The sequence below is a fragment of the Chlamydotis macqueenii genome, chromosome 4 (assembly GCF_036417535.1).
Source record: "Chlamydotis macqueenii isolate bChlMac1 chromosome 4, bChlMac1.mat, whole genome shotgun sequence".
In the NCBI taxonomy this organism is placed as follows: domain Eukaryota; kingdom Metazoa; phylum Chordata; class Aves; order Otidiformes; family Otididae; genus Chlamydotis; species Chlamydotis macqueenii.
In genome coordinates, this window is record NC_141559.1 from 8,873,775 (window position 1) to 8,898,501 (window position 24,727).

Below are 24,727 nucleotides of genomic sequence, written 5' to 3' on the forward strand. Positions count from 1 at the left end.
AAAGCGGCTGGGAAGGGGTCTGGGACAGACCCCACGGCGGGGCAGGCGGCACCAGCCCACCACCTCTCCGGGACCGCCCCGCTCCCCACCCCCCGCAACAGCGGCTCCCCACTGCGTGGGACGCGTTTCCTCCCGCGCCCCGCGGCGTGGCGCCGGCGGGCTGTAGGACCGCGCGGGAGTGCGCGGTTGGAGGCGGGCGGGTTGAAGGTGGCTCCCACCACCTGCCCACGGAGCCCGCTTTGCCGTGGGGCGAGTGAGATGAAGGGGCCGCGGGCGCCCGCCATGTTCGGGGCGGGCAGGTACAGCATCCCGCGGCCCGTCACCAGAAACCTGGAGGACCTGGACTCGGTGCAGAGCGTCCTGCTGCACAGGTCAGTGGTGAAGCGGAGGGGTGGCTGTAGTTGGCTCCCCGGGTTTGGGAGGCTCTGGGGGTCGCCGCAGCCCAGCGAGCCCCCAGCACCCTTTTGGCGAGGGAGGGCCCTGCCGTTCCCCTGTCTCCCCTCGCTTTCCGCGGGTGGGGGGAGCTGGGGCTGCCCCGGGGCTCACGGGAAGGGAAGGGGCGGCTGCTGGCGGGACACCGACCTCGGGGTTTTCTCCCTTTTTCCTTGAGAAGGGGTGGACTTGCAGGTGAGGAAGACTCCCCTAACGCAGTTTTGGAGAATGCCCCGCAGCCTGTGCGGGAGCCCGGGGCTGCGTCTGGGTTCCTTACACGTGTGGAGAAACGAGGTGGCAGAGGGAAACTCTGTTGCTTCAATTCCATAAGAATTTTCAACTTTACCTTAAGGGGAGGGAAAAGGGAAAAAAAAAAAAACCGAACTCGCACATAAATCCAAGATGGGCACTGCTGAAGTGGATGTGCAGGAGGCACGCTGCATGAGAAGCAGCTGCTTTCCCCCCCCGCCTCCCTTCACCATCCCTAACGTGCAATTCTCTACAGTATTCCCCTACAAAGAAATCTCGGCAGTAAATCTTACCCAGTTTCAAAGCCACCCTCAATGCTATTTTCTTTGCGCTGGCTGAGAGCCGCTTAGACTTGACAAGGAAAACACCATTCCATTCAGCAGGATCCTACAGAAGCTCATCTCCAGTTGTTCGGTAAAGTGCCCGTTTCCTAACGTGTTTTCTCAGCTACATTGATTTATTTCCTCCTGCAAAGAAAAAGCACGCTTTTTCTCAGTGCCAGCTCCAAACAGCTCTTGCTATGGAAACTAACAGCTCATTATTAACTCAGCTTCTCTCCAGCTCAAAGCACCAAACTTGAATAGTCACTTAAAATCCGTTCCTGTGAACACTGAGGATGAAAATGTTGAGTGCAGCAAGGAGGGCACGCCAAAATCAGCCTGTTACTGCACTGCACTCTGAAGGCACTTTATAAGCCATAAATGTGCCCGTATGCTACCAGGGGACCCTCTGGTATCTGAAACCCTGCAGATGCGTTTGTTGGTGACTTAACAGAAAATATTCCGTTTCAAAGTTGGATTAAAAACACGCTGCCCGTGGTATTGCTTATATCGGTATACTCTCAGAGTAATAAGGTACTGTTCATAGCTGAAACATTTGCATGTTGACTGACTGTGAATAATTATTTTCTTTCATGCTTTACATGCATGCTATGCATAGCAGGTGATCCTAAAAAAAGCCTGTAGATTTAAAGTGAAGTTAAAAGAGTTGGAAAAAAAAAATCTTATTTGAAATTACAGCTGCTTTCCATGCTGGAGGAAACTCTTAAGTCTGTAAGACTGTTTTCCAAAAGAATGAGATGCATTGAACTAGCCTTCCTGAATTCTTCACGGCTATCTTCTGTTGGTTTTATGTTTTTCCTCTAGAACACTTTCTGCGTCCAGTTGCATAGAGGGAAGCTGATACAGAAAGCCTAAAAAGTCAGAAAGAACAGTCTGTTTTATTTGTTGTGTGCTGGAGTGTTTTCTCACAATATTTCTCTACATCTGGTCACAAAGGTAGTCTTCATTCTCTGTTTAGTCTGTTTATGTGTAAATATCCCAACTAAAATGACAGTCCGGTATCACTATTCAATTCATGCCACTTTGCTGTGGATGGTCTCTATGGAGTAATGTCAGAAAATCTGTGAACAGAAGATTTTGTAATTTCAATCTTACTCATGTAATTTCATGTAACCCTTGTAATCACAAAATCTTATTTATTAAGGAATGCCTGTGAAGTGTGCCTTTTGTCTTTCGAGTAAAGAAAGACTTTGGTAGGGTAGTGGAAAGCTGTATTGTCATTGATCTTGAAAAAAAGAGGAACTTACTTGTGTCTCATTTTTGCTGATACTGTACACTGGAGGAATAAAAAAATCAACAAGAATCAATAGCTGAAAAGTCTGGAATGTCACTCTAGCAGCCCAGATTTTCTCTTAGTTTTTCTAAAGATGCTTGAGTAAAGCAGATGTTAGCAAGAAACAGAACTGTTAATGGTGAAAATATTTTCCTTTTAGTTTTATCTGCTTGTAATGAATCATGTTATATCTGTAATATGTTATGTCTGTCCAGTTGTTGACAGAGCCTTCTTGTAAATATTATCTAGTTTGAAAACAAGCAGAAAGGAGAAAAAAAAAAAAGTCACTTAGGCCTTCTTATTTCTTTATCAATGATGAAGAGCTGTAATTTTAAGTGGGGAAGGGGAAAGCAAAGGGACACTTAAAAAGCTGTTGATATGCATAGTGTAGGAAAGTGTATATCCAGTGAGATTTGTCTCGCAGTATTACTATGAGCTGTTTATACTGCCTATGCTGTACAAAAGAGCCAGAAAGCTGGCAGATCCAGTTGTAACAGAATTCTCCCAGTTTGGAGTACTCTTCAGATGGCACAGAGACAGCACTGCTGTTCTTCAGATAGTACGAGAGACAGTCTGTGCTGTTCCTCACCCATGCTGGTGTTTAGCAGGGGGAATGACCCTGGAGAAGAATGGGGGAGATTGCTGGAAAATCAGGGATCTGATATAATTCCTGGGTAGTGTATTGGCACCTCACAGGCATAAGCAGGCATAAACTCCTAAGTATCAGGTAGCATTCACTCATAGCAGAGGGAGTGTTAGTTTGCCCCGGTATATCAGAGGCATAACACTGGCACAGTTCTCAGCCCTGTGTTGAAAAGAGCTCAACTACATCTATGATTCAGGCCCAACATGCCTGCTGACTGTGAATCAGTGAAATCAATCTGGCATAGCATCGGTGAATCGTGGGCCCTGGTAAAATTGCCTTACTGTACGAAACCAGAAGTGACAAGTTAGAGTAGTCATAAACACTAATCCTCACTTTCGCCATGCTCTTTCATCTAGCTGCTAGGAAAGACTACAACTCCAGCCTCATTTCTTCATCATCAGGTTGAAAAAAATCAGCTGTCAGTATGTAAGAATGAAAAATTGTTAGTCATTTAAATTGGACACTGGCTGGAGTAGAGGTTCATAAATATTCCTGCAACAGTGCTGAAAAATAGAGTTGTGCCCCAGTTATTTTATTTCTTCATGAGAAAGGACTAGTATATCTCTTTGGTATGTCCTACACACAGTCCTCTTTTAACTACAATCTACTCCTGAATATAAATGTGGATCAAGATAGACTTATTTTTAAAGCACAGTAGCTTTTGAAGCAGGTTAAGCCAAAACAGTAACAAGGATCTCCTGTTCTGAAATGAATTTCCACACATGGATTTAGTTCCTTGCAAGAAGAGCTAATCAGACCAACCTTAAGGCAAAAGGGAGTGCTTTTTAATTACCCACTTTTAAATGCTCATTAACCAGTTGTCCATTAAGGGTGAGCAGTCCTATGGATGCCAGTGATGCCCTGTGGCAAATTTTTACCATCTGCTTTAATAACAGCGACCTAGCCTAGAAGGCTTATGGGTTCCTTAGTGAGAAGTGAGAACTACTCGGACTAAGTGTAAAGAATCTGCCAGAAGACAAATTATTTCAAGTCTTTTCCTAATATTTATGCGCAAGAAATGAGAGGCTTTCCTCTCAAGAGGGATTCTGTGGGAAAATCTGTGTCTTCACTAAAATAAAATCCTTCTGTGCGAGATATATTATCTCTTGCAGTCTTTAATTGTTCCCACAGCAGTGAAATTTCCACGTTCATTTCAGAAAAATACTTAGGTGACTCCCAACTACTTCTCTCAGTGGACCAAACTCTTCCATCACCCCTTCCTTCATGACATGGTTATCCCTATAAAATAGCAAGTAGTGTGAGACTGCCGCCTCCTTTTTAAAGAGCCTCTATTTCTCAGTTATTGAGCAAACAACTGGAAACAATTAACCAACTCTTGAACTCAGTGAAATTTAACGTAACTAACACAGAACCATCTGGCATAGACTATCACTTCTCTACAGAAACACTTCAGTGTGCTGTGCAGTGTATTAAAAGTGCTTGCAAACATAAGCAGAATTAGGGAGGGCGGGACAGTGTATCTTACCTAGCTCTATTAAAATTCTAACTCCTGCAGTATTCCTCTTAGAAAATCATAACTCATTAACTAGGCTCTTTGGGAAATGCTGTTCAAGCAGACTATTTTGTTTACTCAAAGTAAATTCTTTGGGAAGTGGAGTACTTTTAAAATATTTTTTCCACCTGTTCTTCTGGAAGTGATAGAAAGAATGAAAGTTGGTGCATATCTTGCATTCTGGCAAGTGGAAACAACCAAAGATCTGATTTTTTTTTTTTTTTTTTTTTAAGAATTGTCTACTACACATGGGTTATATACTTTGTGTGAAGTGGTTGTTGCCAGCTCAGATAGGAAAAAAAAAAATTACCTACTATATCCTGTCCTAAACTGAATGGAACCATATTAGAACAAACTTGTTTGTTTGTTTGTTTAGGTAGGGAATGTTTCTGTCTCTTCCTTTGGATAGGTTAGTGGTCTTAAAATCCATGCAACAGCGATTTATCTGTAAAATCAGGTCTTGTACAGGCACTTCGGAATGGCCACAAAATTTTATGTAAGTATCTTTAACTACTCCAGTTGAAGCCTTAATCACATGGATATGAGTCCAAAACATTTCTGTCTGTTAATTCACTTGAAATCACACTGATTAATAAACACTTCCCTAAAGCGGTTTCAAGCACAGGAATTCCATACCAGAATTCTGTCTCCCACATAGTGCTCCAGCATTATAAAACCTCGCTGTTGAAGCTGTGCAAATATCCCACTGAGCAGAGATTAAATCCAACGCATTAAAAATGTTCCAACAATTATTCTCCATCCCTTTCTTTACTCACCATGCGTGTCCTGATAGGTTTACTGACAGAGCCTCACAGCAAGTTGTCTGCAAGGTTGCCATGGGTCTTGTTTTTCATGGATGTGAATAATTTAAGTCCCGAAAACTGAGTAGGTTTTTTTTTTCTGTCTCCCTTGACTGTGCATGATTTCGCATTTGGCTGCTTTAAGGTCCCAAATCCTCTAGCTTGCTTGGGTCTGTCTCATATCTTTGCCTCTCCTCCCAAACCGACCTGCTCTCCTGACTAACCCAAAGGGAGGTTATCTTAGTTTTTCACGCCGCTTTAAATTATTACAATGGGGCATAACATAAAGCATGGAAGTATTCATTTGACTTGATGAAAATTACTATTTACCTCATCTTTCTTTCTCCAAATCAGTTTCTGATTACAAGCAATGCTTTGAAGCTCGCCTTAGGCCTATGAGTTTCATTAACAGTTTCTTTCTATGGGACTGTTGGTGAGACCTCGATAGTAGGCCGCTAAATAAACAGCCTGTTCTCCAGTATGTGTTCCATATTGACCCACTGAAAGAGTTTCAAGGGACTAGCGAGGCTCAGCTGTTTGCTTTGAGGAAGTAACCAGGGAGGTTGGGCACTTTGAAATGTTTTTATTATTATTCTTGCTGGCCAAAGGAGGTAGGCGAGCAGGCCTTTCCGCCAGACGCTGCACTAAGACTGCAATTTAGCTCCAGCGCTGCCCGCCGCCGTTACGGCTGATGGAAGCCTCAGCGCCGCGACCGTTAACGGTTCCGCGCAGCCTTGAGGCTTCCCCCGCCGTTTCTATGGCGCCCGGGCCGGGGCCGCCAATGGGAAAGGCGGCGGGGGGGCGGGGGGGGGCAATCACGTGCCCGCCCGGGGCGCGCGAAGTGTCATGGCGTCCGAGGGGAACGGCGGCAACGGAGGCGCTGAAGGGATGGAGCCGTCCGGGGGAGATGGCGTTGAGCGTGTGGGCACTGCCGGCGGTAGCAGCAGCTGCAGCAGCGACAGCGGCTCCTGCGCCACCTCGCTGTCCGCCAGCTCCGAGTAAGGGCGGGGCGGGCGAGCCGCGGTGCCGAGGGGGCGGTCGGTGGGCCGCGGCCAGGCGGGACGGGACGGGAGGGGACGGGACCCCCCCGCCCCCCAGCCGCGGGACTGGTCGTGGCGCGGTGCCGCTTTCCCTGGCCGGGAACGCGGTTCGCTGTGTAAGGGTTGATCCCTGTGTCCCAGCCGGTCGCTGCTTGGGAAAGAGAAGAGAAAGAGGGATTTGGCTCCTGTTTAATAAATGCTTTTAGCGTTGGAGGCGCAGGCTTGCTGTCTTAGTGGCCTGGCTTTTGGGGAGTGGTAGGTGAGAAGACAACTCTGTAATACCAATACATATTTTAAAGTCCTATCTGCAGCCACTGGGGTTTAATTTTTTTTTTTTTTTAATTTGTATATCTGTTCCCTGCATTAAAGCAATTCTGCTTGACAGTTCGAATGTGCATTTCCGGGCCTACTCAACACCTTTTTATTTGGCATGTTATTTTAATTATGGGACACAGTGAAAAAGAAAAGGATTGAAGTGGGAGAGGTTTGAAGTGTGTTTAAGCGTACTTTGTTTCGGAGTTGCCCCATACCTCTGGCTCAGTGAGAGGCAAAGCTGTTGGATGTACACCCACCTTATTTTGTTCCTATGTTTATAAGCCAGAATTCAACCATAACATGTTTCTGCCTGAAGCCATGCGCTTTTTTTTGCTTTTTTTTTCCCTCTTTTTTTTTTTTTGTGTTTAGGTTTTTTCTTTTCCAATTCTTTAATCTAAAATGCCTCTTTACTGGCATTTTTTTGTATATGTTCATGGGATAAAGCTGCATTCCACAGTTTCCAACACAGGACACAATGTATAATACTGTTGGGTAAACTGAACTGTGTCTTCTCTATCACTGCATCAACAGAACGGTGAAGCTTTAATTTTAGGTCCAAATAGTTTCTTCTCTTGGACTTGTAACACTCCAGCCTTCTGAGTACAGAACCGAGAGGTTAAGATGCAACTTGTAACAAAAAGAGAGGGAAAAACGGAATACAGTTTTGTAGAGTAACAGGTACAAAGTTAGGTCAGTTAGCTGTTTTAAGATAACGGCATTTGTTATTCTGTAGATGATCTTATGTGGTTTTATAATCAGCCATATTTGATTAAAGAAATAAAAACTTTGGGAATGGTTTTCTGGATTAAAAGTTCCTCTATAATAAAAGTGGCTTCTAGAATAAACTTCTGGTAGTTGAAACTGCTGCTTGATACTACAGCTGACATGGACAAACCAAGATGCACCAAGGAATGTTCATGTGAGAGTAGAGACAGGGATGATGCGAGTGGTTCTTTGCCAAACCCCTGTGATTTCGCGCAGGGCTTGTTTTCAGACAGGGCTGTGAATTGAGTGCTTACGTAGACCATTGTGAAAGTAGTGTGTAGAGGTTACTTTGCGGTTTTGTCTATTTTAACAGAATTTAATATTTGATATCACTCTCACTAATTGTGAGGGATCAGAACCCTCCAGGCAGCCACAGGTATTAAGAGGATGGCAGCTTTGCCATCTGATGCCTCAGTCTGAAGCTGTACTTTGTGGTTGCATAGGGAAAGGGTGGGAAAACTAAAGGTGATGATGATCTTAACTTATGCAAAGTGTCATATAGGTGGAATGTAATCATACAGTGAAGTAAAATATTTAACCCTACATTTGTTTTCTTTAATTGCTTTAAAACAAGGCTCATAGGTGTTAAATGTATATTGTTTCTGAGTTTCCTTGGGTGGGAACAGTCTTCTCTTACTTCAGAGTCAGAACTTGGATCCTTTGTTTCTAGTATGGTTCTTCCATACATGGACAATTTCAGTTGGCACAGTTTTTCAGACGTTTATCCCAAAAAAGAAGTATATGTGTGGGATCAGTGAAACCGCTTTTAAAGGAATGCAAGTCTTACGGTTTTTTAGATCACTTGAATGAAGCTTCCAGACCTATATAGAAGATCAGGTTGTTGTGTAACTGCTTGTTTTGGCATGAAAGAAGAGAAATGGAAATTAGATTGATTGATTATTTATTTATTTATTTATTTAAGCTTGGTTTACATCAGTTGTGAAACTACAACATAAGGGAAAAAAAGCTGTCCTCCTAGGTGCAGATTTCTTGTTTCCGACTTCGCTTTTTTAGATGTCTGTGTGAATCTGTATTCAGAAAGTGATAATTCCTTTGCAGTACACTCAGGAAAGTGCCTTCAAGGATCACAGTTCATGCCCTTCTGACACTTTTTCAGTTTTCTGTCTTCATCAGCTTATTTGCATAGCGTGACTTTTGTGATCCTCCTTGATGAGCCTTCTCTCTGGACTGCTTCTGTTCAAGTGGACCCGGTATAAAAACCACATACCCCCTTTTTTTTTTTTTTTCTTTCTTCCTTCGTCCGTATAGTAATTTCTAATAAAAACAGATAATGAAGCCGGAGAACATGAGTGTATGAGCTGACATCCAAGCTGAAATTTTGGCATTTACCCCAGAGAAGAAATAGCTTTTCGAAAGAGCACAATTCCTTTTAAAGAGGGAATAAAAAGGCTATCACAGATCTCCTAACCCAAATGTGTTTTCTTTGTAAATTTCTAATGTTTCTTTTTATCAAGTTTGTTTTTTCTTGATTTTGCTTACATGTGTCTGAATGCAGGAGGACTTTTAAGAAAAACAAACAAACAAAGCAAAACAAACAAAACCAAGCAAAAACTCTGTCCTGTTATTTGTCACGTACCACCTTTGGAGAGATGTTGGACCAGATAACTCCCTGGCCCTAACAGCCTTTAGCTGTTGCTATTGTTCTGATAATTTCTTGAGTAAGATACTCAAGATCTTGAGTAAGACTTTGTAGGAGATGCAAACTCTGACTCTCTGTTCAGCTAAACTTGTAAGCTGTATCGTTTATCTGTGTATTCAAATTAATGCTCTATTTGAATTATATAATATTAGTTTTAAAGAAAATTTGCATTCTTTGTTCAGTAAAATTAGCTAGTTCTGTTATAAAATGTAGGAATGTATGTTAATTTTAAACAATTAATGATAGTAATTTTTATGGATGTCTCCATTCTAGTTTCTCCTTATTTGATTTTTATCAGTGTGGTCTCAGATTCATAGAAGGGGAGACCTGTTTGTTGTGGAGTCAGGAAGAATGAGCTGATCTTGTCTGTTCCTGAAAAGTCTTCCATACAGAACATCACAGATGTTCCTTACATTACCTGCTAATGCTGATTTTTCTTTTTTGTGAGTGTGTGTGTGATCAAAAAGCTCCCTTAATGTTTATCTTAAACACCTCGGTAAATTAAACCACTAAGTACTCTTGCTCTGACCATTACTGATCCTTTTCCTTCTGTAGTAATAGTGGTTCCTCTTGGGGTGGGGGAGTGGGCCATTTGTCCTGTTGCCTCTCAGCTATCATTTTTTGTTTGAGTTTTTTCTCAGTCAAAAGAGTGTGATTTCCTTCAGTCTGTTTTCCTTTAAAATGTGTTTATAAACTACTTACTATTTGTCTCTGTGCTCTGGGCTTGTTCCAGTTATTACATCTTTCTTAAAAAGTACTATCCAAAAGTGGACATGGTTGACACATTGCCATTGCCAAATTAGGACAAAATATTTTTTGTGCTGTGCAGATGGTACTCCTGTTAATACATCCTGTAGTTGCCTTGCCTTTTCTTTGCAGCAGCTTGTTGCTAGCGACTTGAAGTGATCTACTCCAGCTGCTAGAACTTTTTCTAGTGCTGCCTCTTTACTTTTTCATTGCATATTTTTGCATGTGAGCTTGAGGATGCTATTTTGAATTTGTCTTTTAAAATTGTTACCGAGGTTTCCTCTTGGTTTTTTTTGGATTACACTGAGGTGACTTGAAAATGTTAACCTTGTCTTTCCAAAGGACTTGCAGTACACTCCTTCTTACAAATGCATAAGGGAAAAAATAATGAGAAAGAACAAATAGGATGGCATTTTTTCTTTAAGAGAAAGCCTCATTGTATACTTGAATGTAACTTGTTTGACTTTTTATGATTATTTTAATAATAAATGTATTTATTTATCATATGGTTTAATATAATTTTATTTGTATATAAATAAAATAAATAAATGCATATTTAGAAATTCTAACTTGTATGTGAAATAGATTGTTGGGGATTGAGTTTTTTGTTTGTTTTCAGAAAAGGGAGTATTACTTTTTGCAACGTCTGTTTTCATGTAAGGCATTTGAAGAATCTATTTTAACATCTGGGAGGGTTGCCTTTCCTGGCCATATCTGTCATTTGTCCGAGAAGAGCTCTTACCCTCAGGGCAAACTTAAAGCAGTTGAGCTTTCAATATTCAGGAGGCAACATTCTTTTTTTTTTCTTCCTTGTATTCTCCCTGTCCCCTCCCTACCTGAGGTGATCAGATGTCACTTGCGTAGCAGTTAGACTTATCAAAGCTGTCCCTGATCATTCTTCTTTCTTCCCCAGTGACCTTGAGCCTGAATGGTTGGATGGTGTGCAGAAAAATGGGGAATTATTTTACTTAGAATTGAGTGAAAGTGAAGAAGAAACTATGCTTCAGAACAGCTGTCCAGAAATGCCAGCAGTGAATCATGTCAGGTTTCGTGAGAATGAAGCTGAAGTTATTCAAGAGGGATCACGAAAAGAAAGAAAGTATGAACTGAAGAAGTTGACCAAAATATTAAAGAAGAAGAATCTTTTACCAAAGCATTCTAAGAAAGGCAGTGGAAGCTGTAACGTGCACTCCGCTGGTCCTACTTCCATATTGAAACATCATTCCACTCAGAAAACGGGTGTCACTGTTCAGCAAAAATACAAAGACGTATATGTTTATGTAAATCCCAGAAAGCTGTACAGTGCTGGAGAAGATGAGCAGCATAGGCTGCTGGAGGCCTTAGTAGGGATTGTCCATCAGTCTTCATGGAGCAGCAGAAGAGCAGAAAAACAAGGCAGGAAGGATAAAGGCATCAAAGGAATCAGCGAAGAGAAGCTTGTGGTACATGGCTTGGTGCCAGGTAGTTCAGCAATGAAAACTGGTCAAATCTTGATTGGTAAGTACTCAAATAAATAGTTAACTTCAGCACTCTTCCTTTAAAAATAAGATTTTTTTTTTTTTTTTTTTTTTGAGGCAGCCGACTTGAATATTCCTGAGACATGAGCAATTACAACAACTATTTTGTCAGGTCTTGAGTGATTATTTTAAATACATGTCCTGGCATCTGATGTTTTGTTACATAATTCACTTCTACTATATTAGTGATTTGAAGAACATGTGACATAAACTAGAAGATATTAATATAGTAAGGAGATGATTATCCTTTAACTGTACAGGAAGTGAGCAGCTTGAACTTGGAGCAACAAATATCCCACTACCACCACCTTCAATTTAATGCAGAATTTGCTGAGTAGACAAGTGAGACTGGGGAAAAGCTATAGTCTGCCAAATATAGTATTTTGTTTTCTTTCTTTTCCACGCCATCCCTCTTAGATAAAAAGCTTTACTGTGTATGCTTTAAATGGATTTTGTACCATAAAAATGAGGAAAAAATACTGAGTAAGATACATTAGTATGTTACAAACTTTCTGCACAGCCTTGTTTGGATATTCTTTTGTTTAGCACATATAACAGCTGCTTCTTCAGCAGTTGTGATCAGGCGGCTTCCAAATACATAGCGGGGCTGCAGTTTGAGAAGGCAGTGAGCAAGTGTAGCAGCTCTCCTCTGTGTTGGTTTGGGTCTTGTCAGACACTTCCGTGAGCTGATGCAACTAAATAACCTGGCAGAAAACTAACCCAGAAGAAAAATTGCCTGTCGAGTTTTTGCTGGTGTAGTAAGTTAAATTTGGGTCACGAGCACCAGAGCGAGAATAACGGAGGGGAATGAACTTCTGTGGCTGGTAATGAAGAAGCAAAAATAACTCCCACGTCCAGCATCAAAGGGCCATTAAAAGGACTCAGCACTCACAAGACCCCAACCTCAGAGACAGTAAATGTGAGACCGCGAGCCTACATCTGTAGAGGGTGGAAGGTTGTTTAATTACCCTTGAAGTTGATCCCTCATAGGGAGAGAGCAAAGATGTGATGTTGGTTAGAAGATGATGAAAACCTTAGTGCTATAGTAGCCCAAATCCCACGAAGTCAGCATGAGTGCTTTTGAAATTCCAATGTTGTGTGTGTGTAAAAAGGCAAATCGTGCTTTGACTAGCTGATTCTTCTAGTACGTGTTTTTGGTAGAGATGCTGAAGAATACTCCAGAGGGAAAACTGGATAACTTTCAGATTTTACCAGAAAGAACTGATTAGTCAAGAATTGGGGGATGCAGGATGAGAGGGAGGAGGGAGTGAGTTTCAACTTCATCTGCTTAATGGTATTTAATCTAATTAGCGTAAGTGTGGATATTTATAACCTGCAAGCTAATTTTGGGACACAGACTTGTACGTAACTGCATGTTTGTAAGAGCAGGTGTGAAGTCAGAGCACTGTAGACAAATATGAGATCCAGGAGATACAGCTAACTTTCTAGATGGAGATGGTGCTTCATCTGCAGCACTTAATGCTTCCTAGCGCTAGTGAGGACAAAACCTGGGAGTTTTGCTTTGTTTTAAACAGAAGAACATTTAAATTAATCTAAAGAATGTAGCAGTTTAATATATCGTAGGTCAACCAATTTTGTCTTGTTTTTGCACATTGGAAACAAATACTTTTAAGCATAATGTAGTTATTCAGCTCTTAACTGGGCAAATGAGCTGTATTCTGTGCCAACAGTATAAAAGGTGTAATTTTCATATAAAAATACTTTCAAATTATATATCTATAGTGAACACAGAGTCCTCTGGAATTTTTATGTGGTGTCTAGAAAAATAGGGATGCTTTGCATAAATTAGATGCTCAGGTTTCAATCCTGTCTGCATAAAGAATACACAGTAAAAAAAAAAAAATTGTTCAGGTTGAAAAAATGTCTGGTTTACTGCTTCTACACCCCTCATCAGAGGAGGGGTTAGCTATGGTATACACCCAAAGCCTGATTTAGAAGCAACTGTAGTTGAAGAGAGAGCCTCCTCAGATCCTCCCAGGATCTGAAGTTGGACAGAAAATTCAAGAAAAATACAGTAGAAGCTTGCTTTTTGTTGTTGTTCTTGTTAAAAGTAAGTTTTATGAATCCTGTCGTGAATTGTGGAAACAATCAGTAAAGAATACTTCTGTGGTCAGTCTAAAATTGAAGTATTTGCATAAAAGATAGCAGCTTCTTGAGCCATCACAAATGAGGAGTGCCTGATCAGTATAGCATGATGCCTGCTGACTGGTTTGGTTACAGTTTTGTTCATCTTCATTGGCCTGCACATGCATAGATATTAACTTGTTCTTGTTTTGCTTTTTAGTATTTTAACAGACCATTTTTTGTAATAGTCTTTTGTGAAGAAAATAGTAAGTATATTTTCCTTTGAAAATACGTGCTTTAAAACGACGTACTGTGGTCTTCGACCAGTTTGCAACACATGTTGCAGGCAGTCTTGACTCAGGGAGTTGTTACTGAATTTAATTTTTTGCCAATTAACATAAAACTTCAGATCACTGTTTCAGGTACTGGGAACATGAAAACAAGACAAGACCCTAAACAATTAAGAAAATACCTTTTTCCCCTGCCTTCTCCAGGCTCAGCTTCCATCAAAGACCTTTCCTCTCCCCTTTCTTAGTCCCAGCTACCCTTGTTTTCACTGCATGTTAACCCTGTGTGTCCCAACCCCTTTGGTGAGGTAATGGGTGGCACAAGAGGGTGGAATTGTGTGTGATGTTTTCCTTCTGCCGCTCTTTGCTTCTTACTTGTTTTCCTTTCTTGCAACATGACTCCACTGGAGGCCACAACACTTCAGGGATGGATCCCTTCCATGGGCTACAACCCTTCCCCTAGTGACTGCTGCTTTTTCTTAAATAGTTTTGAGCTCCCCTGGCTAGGCAATGTTTTGGTACACAGCGAGTTGCATACACCAGCCTCAGAACTGGCTAGGAGCAGCACAAGGCAGCTCATGACCTCCTGCCACACAGGGCACTCCTGCAACACCCTGCTACCAAAATCCTAGCAGTTACGCTCAATTGAGTGTTCTAACTTTCCCATCTTACTCAAAATTTGAGTTCTCTAGATTATTTTTCCCAAGTCTTGAGTTTGTAGTATGTTAAGTAACCAAGTTAGGAATTACTTTTTATTTTCATTGGCAAATTAGTTAATTTGTCAGTGATAAGTATTGTCACCACTTAAAGGGCTACTGAGGTTGGGTCATAAGGGAGACTAAACTCTCTTGATTTATTTTTTGTAAATACTCTGAATAAACAGTTACAAAGTGGTTCTTGCTTTAACATTTTTAGTAGAAATAACTAATTTTCCCCCCTCAATAATCACTTTCCTCAGGTGGCTTCTTCAATTTATTCTGAAGTGTGTATCCCTTATAGCTTTGAACACTTAAAACATCTGTTTATTATTTGTGCACTACACTTCAATACTTTTTTTTTTTAAGATTGCATATGGAAGTCGTAAGTCTTGTTGCTGTACTTTATTAACCAAGTAGAATGCAGGCGCTGACCATATGAAAGTAAATAAAACAGTTTTGCAAGCTAAAAAAACTCTGCTTCTTTTAACTCTGTAAAAAGATGCCATTGTATCCATCTGTTGTTTATCAGTTCATTTTTCTTTTTATATATATATATTTAGCAGTTCAGCATCCATCTTAAATTTTCAAAAGGAAAAAGCCCTCATTGATTTTTGAATTCTTGCTGTCACTTTCATTTTAGTTAAGATGAAATACAGTTGCTTTTGTCTTATGTTTCTTAAATGTCTTTTGTATTTTTGGCAAATTTTTTTTTTCTTGCCTGAGTCTATTATTAACAATAGGCAAAGCTGAGTCTGCATGTAGAACTTTCTAGTCTCGTCTTTGAGTCTATCTTCAAAAATAAAAAGCTCCAGTAAACGTTAACTTTTAGATCCAGGCAAATAAATGTTGTGATAGGAGATGCCATTATAATTTGATTTCCCCCCCTCAAATTGAAACCTTTTTGATTCACAGCAGGGGATACTTCTTATAAATGCTGATGATCATCATCTTTACTATAGTACAAATTGAAAAGTCATTCCAATGACACTGAAAATACAGGAAAACTCTTTTCATTAGCAGAGCGTACTATTGTTACCTTCTTTGACATTATCTTCTGTTCTTAGTGCTCCCATCACCAGATACGTGAACAGTTTGCATGAATTCTCTCACCTGATCAGGTGAGATCAGGTACAATTGTCAAAAAAGTGTGAAAACTACCTAGGGACAGGAATTAATTTTTAATGATACTGAAGATGGGCTACAATAATGTGGTTTTGAACAAGTACACAAATGATGCAGGCTGCTGTTGCAAGCTTCAGTTGAAAGGTCCAGATCTCAACCCCGTTTACTGACAAATGGTTTTCTATGGGTTTTGAATTCAATAATTCTGTACATATTTTGTGGGAGGGTTATTTGTTTGTTTTCCCTGAATAAAGAAATGTTTAAGTACTAATCTTTCTTCAGTTTTAATGGTAAAACCACGGATATTGCTGTTGGAATTCTGAAGTTTTGGTAAACAAGGCCCCATTGCTAGAAAGCTAAGAATTTCCGTTAGATTTCTATAGCATAGACTAGTTGTTTAAAATGGTAATCCATTTACAAAAATCAAGCAACTTGAAGTTGTGTTCCAACAATCCAAGGAAATGCTGACTGTTGTCATTTGCAGACCATGCAACGAAGAGTCCTGTCAGAAAAATGTCCCTGAAAGGACCAAAATTCTGTGAGTTTGACATTTTCATGAGGAATTACCATATATGGTGTACTTGTTGAAAAGGCTCTTCAAAGTAGAGATGTTGGGCACACAAGATAGAAATACAGAGCTTGCGTAAGCTTTGCTATGTTCTTGCTGTGGAGTTTGGGATGTCGTTTATGTTCTTTTAATCTCCTCTTGAAGCATAACAGCATTGGTTTGGGTAAAAGCAGCCTGCTAACATAGAAAGCAAGTAATTGATCTGGCTTTCTTCAGTAGAATGTGTTCCATACTTTGCCTTTTTTGGAAAGCAGTATGTGAACATTTAGAAGTACTTCCACCAAGTCATTACCAAGAACAGAGGAAACTAAGTATCAGGGTTTCATGGAAAAAAAAAGTATCCTCAGTCCTCTCCCATGTGAACAACATGGTTCTGATTTTAATTCAGCCAAACATTTTCGCTTCCCATCACAGTATGGAAGTGGTTTTCACTTATCCATCAGTGTCCCCTGGCTTAATGTAAAGAAGATCTACTTATAGCAATGATGCTTGCAAGTTTATCTCTAGGGAACGGATTTTTAACAAAAGTAACAGTCCTATGTCTTACGTGTATCAAGTGATAGACAGTTCCAAAATAAACATTTTAGGGGTGCCAGCAGCCGTAAAGACTTTTCTAAACTTTTTCTTTAAAAAAAAACAAGAATAATTTAATCAACTGTGTGAAAACTAGGAGTTTGAGATCAATATACACTGTTCTTAGCTACTACTGACTGAATGTGAAAAGTCTTTTCTAATGAGAAGATAGAAAGACAGAACAAAGGAAATAGGAAGGAATTCCTGCCTCTCTCCTCTCTCTGTTCCATCACTCTAATAAGATTCAGTTCTGCCTGGCATTGTGTGAAGAACATCTATGGACATCTTATAGTTTCTTTGTGGACTGAGAATCTTTTTATAAGAAGTGATAGAACTCAAAAGCTTGATTATTCATTATTATGGGATTTAAAAAAAAAAACAACCAAAACAAACACTTACTTTATTCCTTAAAGAGAAGGACATGTATTTTTCTAAAGGTAAATTTATTGACTCAAGATCTGATATCCTGGAGCTGCCTGAAGAAAATGTATTTCCTCTATTGCAGTTGCTCACTGTGTCTCTAAAAATGGAATTGAGTGAGACTTTGTTCTAATTTTCTTCATCTTTTAACATGTATGCTGGTGACTTTCATGACAGACAATAGTGATCTTATTGCTGGTAAAAATGTATGACAATAAGAGCACATCAAGTGCTATTCTGTATAGTAATAGACAGTAAATTTTTTGTATACAAGTGTATTGTTGAAAAAGTGAGAAAATCGCAAAATTTTGCATTCTTTTATATCAAGTTTGAAAACATTTCATGCAAATGTCTGTTTCTCGTCTGTGTAAGTATGTATGTCTGCTTCAGCAAAAAGGAAAAAGTTCACTTTGATCTCTGTACTTAAGAAAAGTCAGTTGGAGGGGGTTTTCCACTCACTTCACAGAGCACAAGAATGATTGAAAAATGTATTTGCAGTCCCATCTGTAAAACTTTTCTCTCTGCCAATGAAATGTCTCTCTACATCTGAAATTCAGCGATGTTTTAGTCTGGGAAAATTTGACTTAACTCTGCAAACCATCAAGATACATCAACTTAAACAATTGCAAACACCATTTATACTTTTATTTCATTTAACCTAAATTGATTAAGCATTAAGTAAGTGAAATTACATTAAACTTTATATGTGTGTGCTGGTTTTTTGATGGACTTAATGTCTGAAGACTTAAGTCAGACTCACTTTGTAAGTTTTTCATACTGCTAAAGGGGATGAAAAAATTCTCAAGGAAAGTGTAGATGTGAAACTAACAAACGAACACTTGCATATATCAGCTTTTCCACTGACATTAAATATCACACTGGGTAGATCTTGTGGTCATATTCTGCTTTAAGATAGCCTGTGTTCATAATTTTACTTACTTGCTATTGTGCCAGTGATGTTCTGTCCTTTCTGTTGCTTCATAGTCTCTATTCTTTGAATGCTGTTGTGTTTGGCAAAAAGAAAAGATGGAATACTGCAAACACCTCCTCCACTACCCCCAATACTGGAAAGTCCATACTGGTAAATGTAGATTTTTTTCAGCTGTACATCAAGTTGCAGTTGGCAAAATGAAGGCAGCCGTACAGGACTGCTTTGGCTATATCTTCTGGAAAGCTGTTCCATTTATGGTACTTGATTACATTTTTATAAATTGAATGGAATAAATATTTATTGCTGTGATGAAAGTTTTACATATGTACATTAGACATCGAGTAAACAAAACACTTGGAGTATATAACATGTAAATATTGGTGGATCTTCTCTTTTCAAAGTGCCTTTATATATCCCACTCTGGGAGATGTAGTTCAAAAGTATTTCCTGAAGTGCTAAGGTGCATATGTCTTCACAAAACGTGTGCAGCTGGTTTGAATGGCTTTGTGGATGAGATGACTTGACAGTTGTCTTTACAACAGAATTCCTAATGTCTCTAGTAAAACAAACAGAAAACAAACAACTTATGTTTAAACAATGCTTCAGATTAGTACAAGAGCAACTAACGCTTTCTCTTGTATTTGTGAATGATGATCCTCAGTATATGATGCTACAGTGTTCTTTAACAAAGAACATAGTAATTCTGTTTATAATTTCTTGTTATATTAGAGTAGCCTCAATGCTCTGCTTTTGATTACTAATTTTCAAGTCCTGGGGCTCTGGCGTGGACTCACTGAGTTGTTTTTAAATGCTGTTTAACTTTCCACTTTCCTGTGTTTGAATTATTATTGTGTTGAAGATTCATTAGGCTAAAACTTTACTGGGCTGTGCATCAAGAAACACCGAGGTTAGGGAGAGAGCTACTATTACTTGAAATAGGAAAAAAAATAATAATTAATTCTAAGGAGTGATAACATTTTTGTGTGTATTATAAAACTTAACTGCTTTTTGGTTTTACTGTAAGAAAGAGTAGGAATGAATTTTGTTTTAGTGTAAAATAACAGTGAGCAGTTGGTTGTTGCCTAGTGCGTTGAAGAGGAATATTGCTTGCATTGGGAGAGGATTCTGCATTTCCTCACTGATGAGAACTTCTAAGTTCTATCAATTAACTTCATTGTTAAGAAGAATGTTCTTTATCCTGTTGGCCTTAATTGTGTCTTGCAGCAATTTTGAGCAATCATCCTAGTAGCTGGGAGGAATTCCAGTTGTGTTTGACGGTATTTAACAGCAAGGTAGAAGACAGAAATAATGATAAACTGTCAGAATTCTTCCAAACTTTTAGCTTCTGTTGCCTTTACTAGATTCTCAGGAAACTGAGAGACCATAGAGAGACGGGTTCTAATTTTCCTTAATAGGCACATCATGATCATCACTGTTAGTTTGAGCTGAGCAAGTGTTCTCCGTAGAAAACTTTAAATATGTACTGAACCTTACAGATGTTCAGTGCTTTATTTCTGCAGTTGAGCACATTTTTGTTGCCAAGTCAAGGCTTAAAATATAGTTATACTAACATGCACATTTGCTACAAATCTATATCCTTTTTCTAATCCCTTTACCCTGCCTGAAAGAGTGATGAGCGCTGCTGCTTCTACCTGGCTGAGGGTTTCTCTGTTGCAGAGGTAGCTGAATACTGCTGTAATGCTGCCTCTGACTTTTCACATGTCCTGGCGCAGGAGAAAAGGACAGGTGTCGCGAATGCAGCTTCCAGACTGTATGTTCTGAAATTCATATAATTCCCTGAACGCTGCAAGTGTAGCAGCAGTAGTTGTGAGGGGCATGCTAGTTTATTTCACCTTTTTCAATAAGGCTCAGCTAAGTGCGATGAGATATAAATGTAGGTACAGATAATAAAGCAAATTGTGAAGAAAGGAAATAATGAACTGTCCAGCTGTCTTGGGATTTACATTATATCCACATACCTTTGCTATGCCAGTTCCAGAATTCCTCCTCTCGTGCCTTTCCCCATACATGGGAATACCTCGTACTGTTCTTATAATACCATTCCCTCTTCTGCCTTCTAACAGATTTTTGGACAAGTCCGTGTTTGCTGTGTCTGATTATGAACTGCCCTTGTACAGACTGGCAAGCCTGGAGCACAAGCAGGACAGGCACTGAGCTTAGGATGCAGCTTTACCTGGGTTAGGAGAGGGAAGGAAAAGGAAATGGGCTTCTCTATTCAGCAGTCCATTAAGAGAACTCTTAGCATGTAACCTGACTTGTGCCTTCTCTTCCAACTTTGGCTGAAATTTAGTAATGGGATCAAAGCCAGTAATTTAGTAATGGGATCATAGTACAACTATAGAAGCCTCATACCTAGTTTAAAATAAAATAGAGTACCTCAGTTTTATTTCACACCTGTAAGGAGTGACAATTACCTTGGAATCAAGTCACTTTCAATGTGAGGAAATAAGCTAATATATTTTCTTTACTTCCCTGTCCACAGACAGAAGAGGATATAAGCTGTAAACTAATGAAGTTTTTCACCCATTAGAACAGAAAGCAGAGACAACTGAAAGTGACACTAAAGAAAATCAAGTAGAAAATAAGCCTGGTTTGTTACTTTAAAGTTGAATATTTGGCTCTGGAAAGGACCTAATGAGCCATCAAGTGCTATATCCTGGTGCCACTGATAGTTGCTTTGTACAGATCTTTTCATAAATGTATGTTCCCTCATCTTGGATATTTTGTCCTAGATAGTCTTACTGGAAAGCTTTTGGAAAGTCTCTATTTTGAGACTACAAAACCTTCTGATTTCTACTGTAGCCGCTTTCACACTTAGCATTTACTCACCTCATCTTTAACCAACATAAACGAGTTCTCCTTTTCCCGTGGTCACTGCAGTATTACTTCTATGCATCTAATCTCATTTGATTTCATGTTTTTAGAGCACAGGTGAATAGAATTGTAAGGGGTACTCTGGATGGGATCCTATCAGGTCCTGTTAATACTTACCTACATTCAAAGGAAATGCATTTCCTAATGCATCCGGGTCTTGGCGTTTATCTTCTCCATGTTTTGTGTTACTTGACTGCCTTCTTGAGAATGACTAAACTATTTAATTCCATTATATTTCTGCTGTTCCAGTAATATTTATTGGTTTCTTCCTCTGTGATACCGTGTTTTTATACCGAAAAGTGCTTCCAACTTTGGATGTTGACATTAGCAAAACCATAAAGGACTGTTAGTGAGAGTTTTTCTGACTAAAATCTTACATTAAGTGTTGGACTGATCTTAAGTAATCAAATCTTTTGGTTTATATAGTCTCCCACAAGCATACCTGAAATAGCATAGAATAATTCGGGTTGTAAGGAACCTTTAAAGGTCATTGAGTCCAAGAGTCCAACCCCCAAGCTATGAGAGTTATTTTTGTAAAATGATATACAAATGTGGCGTTTTGTAAAATGATACAAGAAGCAGTAATCTTACCACTTAGGAAGACTGAGGTAATAGACTGATATTTCTAAACATAGTAAATATTGCATGTAGAAACCATCTACTTAAATGTAACAAAAAGACATCTATGATCGAATGTTACATTCATGCTTAAAATAAAATGCTGTTTAGCTTTCTACTGTGGTGTAATACCATCTAACTTTCTCATGCTTTTGTCTGTTTTATCTCCAGGAGATGCTCTAGTTGCTGTAAATGATGTTGATGTGAATTCTGAAAACATAGAAAGGGTTTTGTCTTGTATTCCAGGTCCTATGCAGGTACAGTAGCTGAACATTTATTCCAAATGTCGTCTGTAAAAATTAATATTGTTTCTAGCCTTTTTTTCTCAGGAAACTGAACTTAGGTGATCTTTTTCTTAGAGGTAGCAGCATACTTGTAGGTTTAGACTAAGCATAGCGCATGATTTTTTTTGCCCAGTGTGACAATCAAGGTATTCTATGCTTGCAGAATTCTGAGTATTCATGCTTCACTATGAACAATAGCACGTATGAAGCAAGATGCTGATGTCTAGCTTAAAAATAAATATGTCAACTGCAGAATAGTAGTGACTTTTTTGTCAGTCACTGCTCTTAGAACAGTAATAATTGCTATGGAAATACTTAAATAAAATAATTACCTTTTCATAAATATGAGAGACACACAAACCACAGGAGAGTAAAAAGAAGCCTGAATTAACAAGTGGTGCTAGAAAGATATTTTAAAACATTTAAATATAAAAATTGATACCACTTTCATATTTAAATAGAAAAAAAAATAAATTCTTGAGTATTTAAGACCTTTTACATTAAATACTTCAAAGATCTTTCAAAACTGAGTAGTGATGAAGATTGATAGAAGTCATTAGTAAAAAGTTACCCAAACCCCCCACCCCCAAACTGACCTGATGAATAATGTCTCTTTCCCCAAAACCTGCTGCATATATCTTCTCTTCTAGCTGAAAAATAATTTTGGATCTACAGTGAATAATTAAATAACTAATAAAGAATTAGATAGTTATTTCACAATTAAACTAGGAGACTGTTAATTACCTAGGATGATAGTAGCGTAAAATTAAGTATTTTGAGTTATTCTGCTTAAATCCACTTCCTTGTGGCCAGGAAGACAAGGTAAAAGTTGCAACTTACAGATATGAGGTGGAGCAGGTTAAAATTACAGCATCTCTTACAGTATGTCTGCAACCTCTTGGTAGTTCTTCTTCAGGTAGAATACACAAGGTGGTAATAACAGAAATATTTTACTGTCCAGAGATGAAAAAGAAGTGGAAATTTCAAGTTTTGTTGAACATGCTTCTGTTCACAACTTACATAGTGGAAATGCCTGTAAATGCCTCCATCTGCAACTGCAGTAAGGTTGAGTACTGGTATGTCAGTTTAGGAAGCTTTCCAAAATATCTGACAGAACAAAGCTTGCCTAAGCTACCAGAGTTGTGGTCAGGTATTGGCAGGGCTCCATGGTAGAAAAACCTTGTCTTGCATGTCTTTGACCAAATATGGAGTTGCTGTAACTGTTATCAAATACAGAATGATTAAAAAAGCAGAGATTATATAGTTTATTTAATTATATCCTTGCTAGATTAGAATATATATATTACTTGATGCTAAAATGCAATGCAACCCTTTATATAGTAGTGACTTTTAATGCAACGTTAATGTTTACATTGTCAGTAAATCTGTCAAGTAGACAGCAATTACTTGAAATGTATAACTGTTTGTCATGTTGGCTTTCCAAAACCTTTTATTAAAGTCCAATTATTCCTCTTTTACTGTGCAGTTTGAGTCAAGCCAGAAGAGTGATTGCTGAAATAGACCAGTGGAGAATTTAAATACAGAGTTCTGGGTTTTTTTGCAGTGCAGAACACTATGTTCGTGCTGCTGAAGAAACAGAGGGTTGTTGTTTCTGAGATGTAGTAATAAGACAGCTGTCACACAAGCAAAACTGTTAATGAATTCTCATTCATCACACATTGCAAAATATCAAAAAAGATGCAGTTTAAAGCCGTCTTACAGTAGTTACAGGTTATTTAGATAAGCAAAGTCACTACTCTTCTGAGTTCAGTGTTAAAAATTACTGGAAGTAATTTCGAAAACTGCCTACCTAGATTCTCCCAGTTGCAGCACATGGCATAACATCGCCCATTGTTATATTTCCAGAATTTTGTTTTCCTTACCTCACTTGAGGCAAACTAGCCTCTAGGCATGTAAGGACTAGTTTAGTGTGTTTATTGAGCAATAGGAGTCTAAATGCTACTTCAGTCTTTTTTTTTTTTTTTTTTTTAAGTTGCAGAAATGTTTCTGTTTGGGTGCTTGCATGTCACCTACTAAGATAAAGTCCCCATTCTCATTGGACATCTTGTTTAGGAGTTCTATAGCAGTCACTGAATGTGACAGGACAAAGGATACCCCTCAATCAACGCTTGCCATAGTATGATGAATTTATGTTCTGCAGTCTATACAATTTTACATCGCTGTAATCAAGATGGCTGCTGTTTCCTTGCATCACAAGACAGAAAAGAAAGAATAGGAAGGGGAAGATATGCAAAAAGCACATACTTTTCCATACCCTGATACTTGGAAGTTACAGACCATTTTACTGGTTCTTTCTAAAAATATTCAGCCTGAGGCAGGCATTCCGAATCAGAAATTTCAGCCTGAAATTTTGAGTTGTAGTTGTGCAAACCATAAGCACATGGAAAAGAGAGATTTAAAACGGGAAATGGCAGGCAATCTCAATGCCACCAGCTCTGTCTATAATAAAATCCATATTCTAAGACGTACAGCTTTCTTGCAGATAAACAGAAAGTATGCTTTTCTTGGTCAGACCAACGGTATAACAGCTACGTTTTCTGTTTCTTACACTGACAAATGTTTAAGTAAAGAGTATTAAGAAACTAATTAAATACAGAGTCACCTTCCCATCATGCTTTTCCAGCTTCCAGCAGTCAATAGTTAGAGACTTGTTGGATCACATACAGGTTTGTACCTTCTTTTTTAATCTAGTTCTTAAAATTCCTTTCACCTCCACAGCATCCTGTAGCAGTGATTTATATAACTAATTTGTGTGTTGTGTTCATTTTTGTTGGTTTTCAAACTGCCATCTAACTAGGTGCATTCCATACCCCTATGTTCCTGTGTTACGAGGAGGGGTTAACTGTCTTTGTCTTATTCTTCATATCATTGCATGACTTCAGAGAGCTCTGTCATGTTCCACTTCTGTCACAACTTTCCTAAGCAGA

The 24,727-nt window shown here is 39.0% G+C and overlaps 1 protein-coding gene across 3 annotated transcripts in view; it reads left to right on the forward strand.

Moving 5' to 3' along the window:
• Positions 1-235: 235 nt before the first annotated feature.
• The window catches only part of INTU (inturned planar cell polarity protein), a 51,105-nt gene continuing 26,613 nt past the window's right edge, over positions 236-24,727 (forward strand). For 2 of the 3 annotated variants that reach the window (XR_015258485.1, XM_086747128.1), the window contains exons 1-3: positions 236-371; positions 10,695-11,278; positions 21,667-21,752. Coding sequence is in view for 2 of the 3 variants with exons in the window: in XM_086747128.1 (XP_086603254.1) it covers positions 259-371; positions 10,695-11,278; positions 21,667-21,752 (783 nt within the window). In the remaining variant the exon portion in view is untranslated. Of the gene's footprint in view, positions 372-6,100; positions 6,253-10,694; positions 11,279-21,666; positions 21,753-24,727 lie in introns of those variants that run through there. The other variant, XM_086747127.1, reaches the window with a different exon arrangement.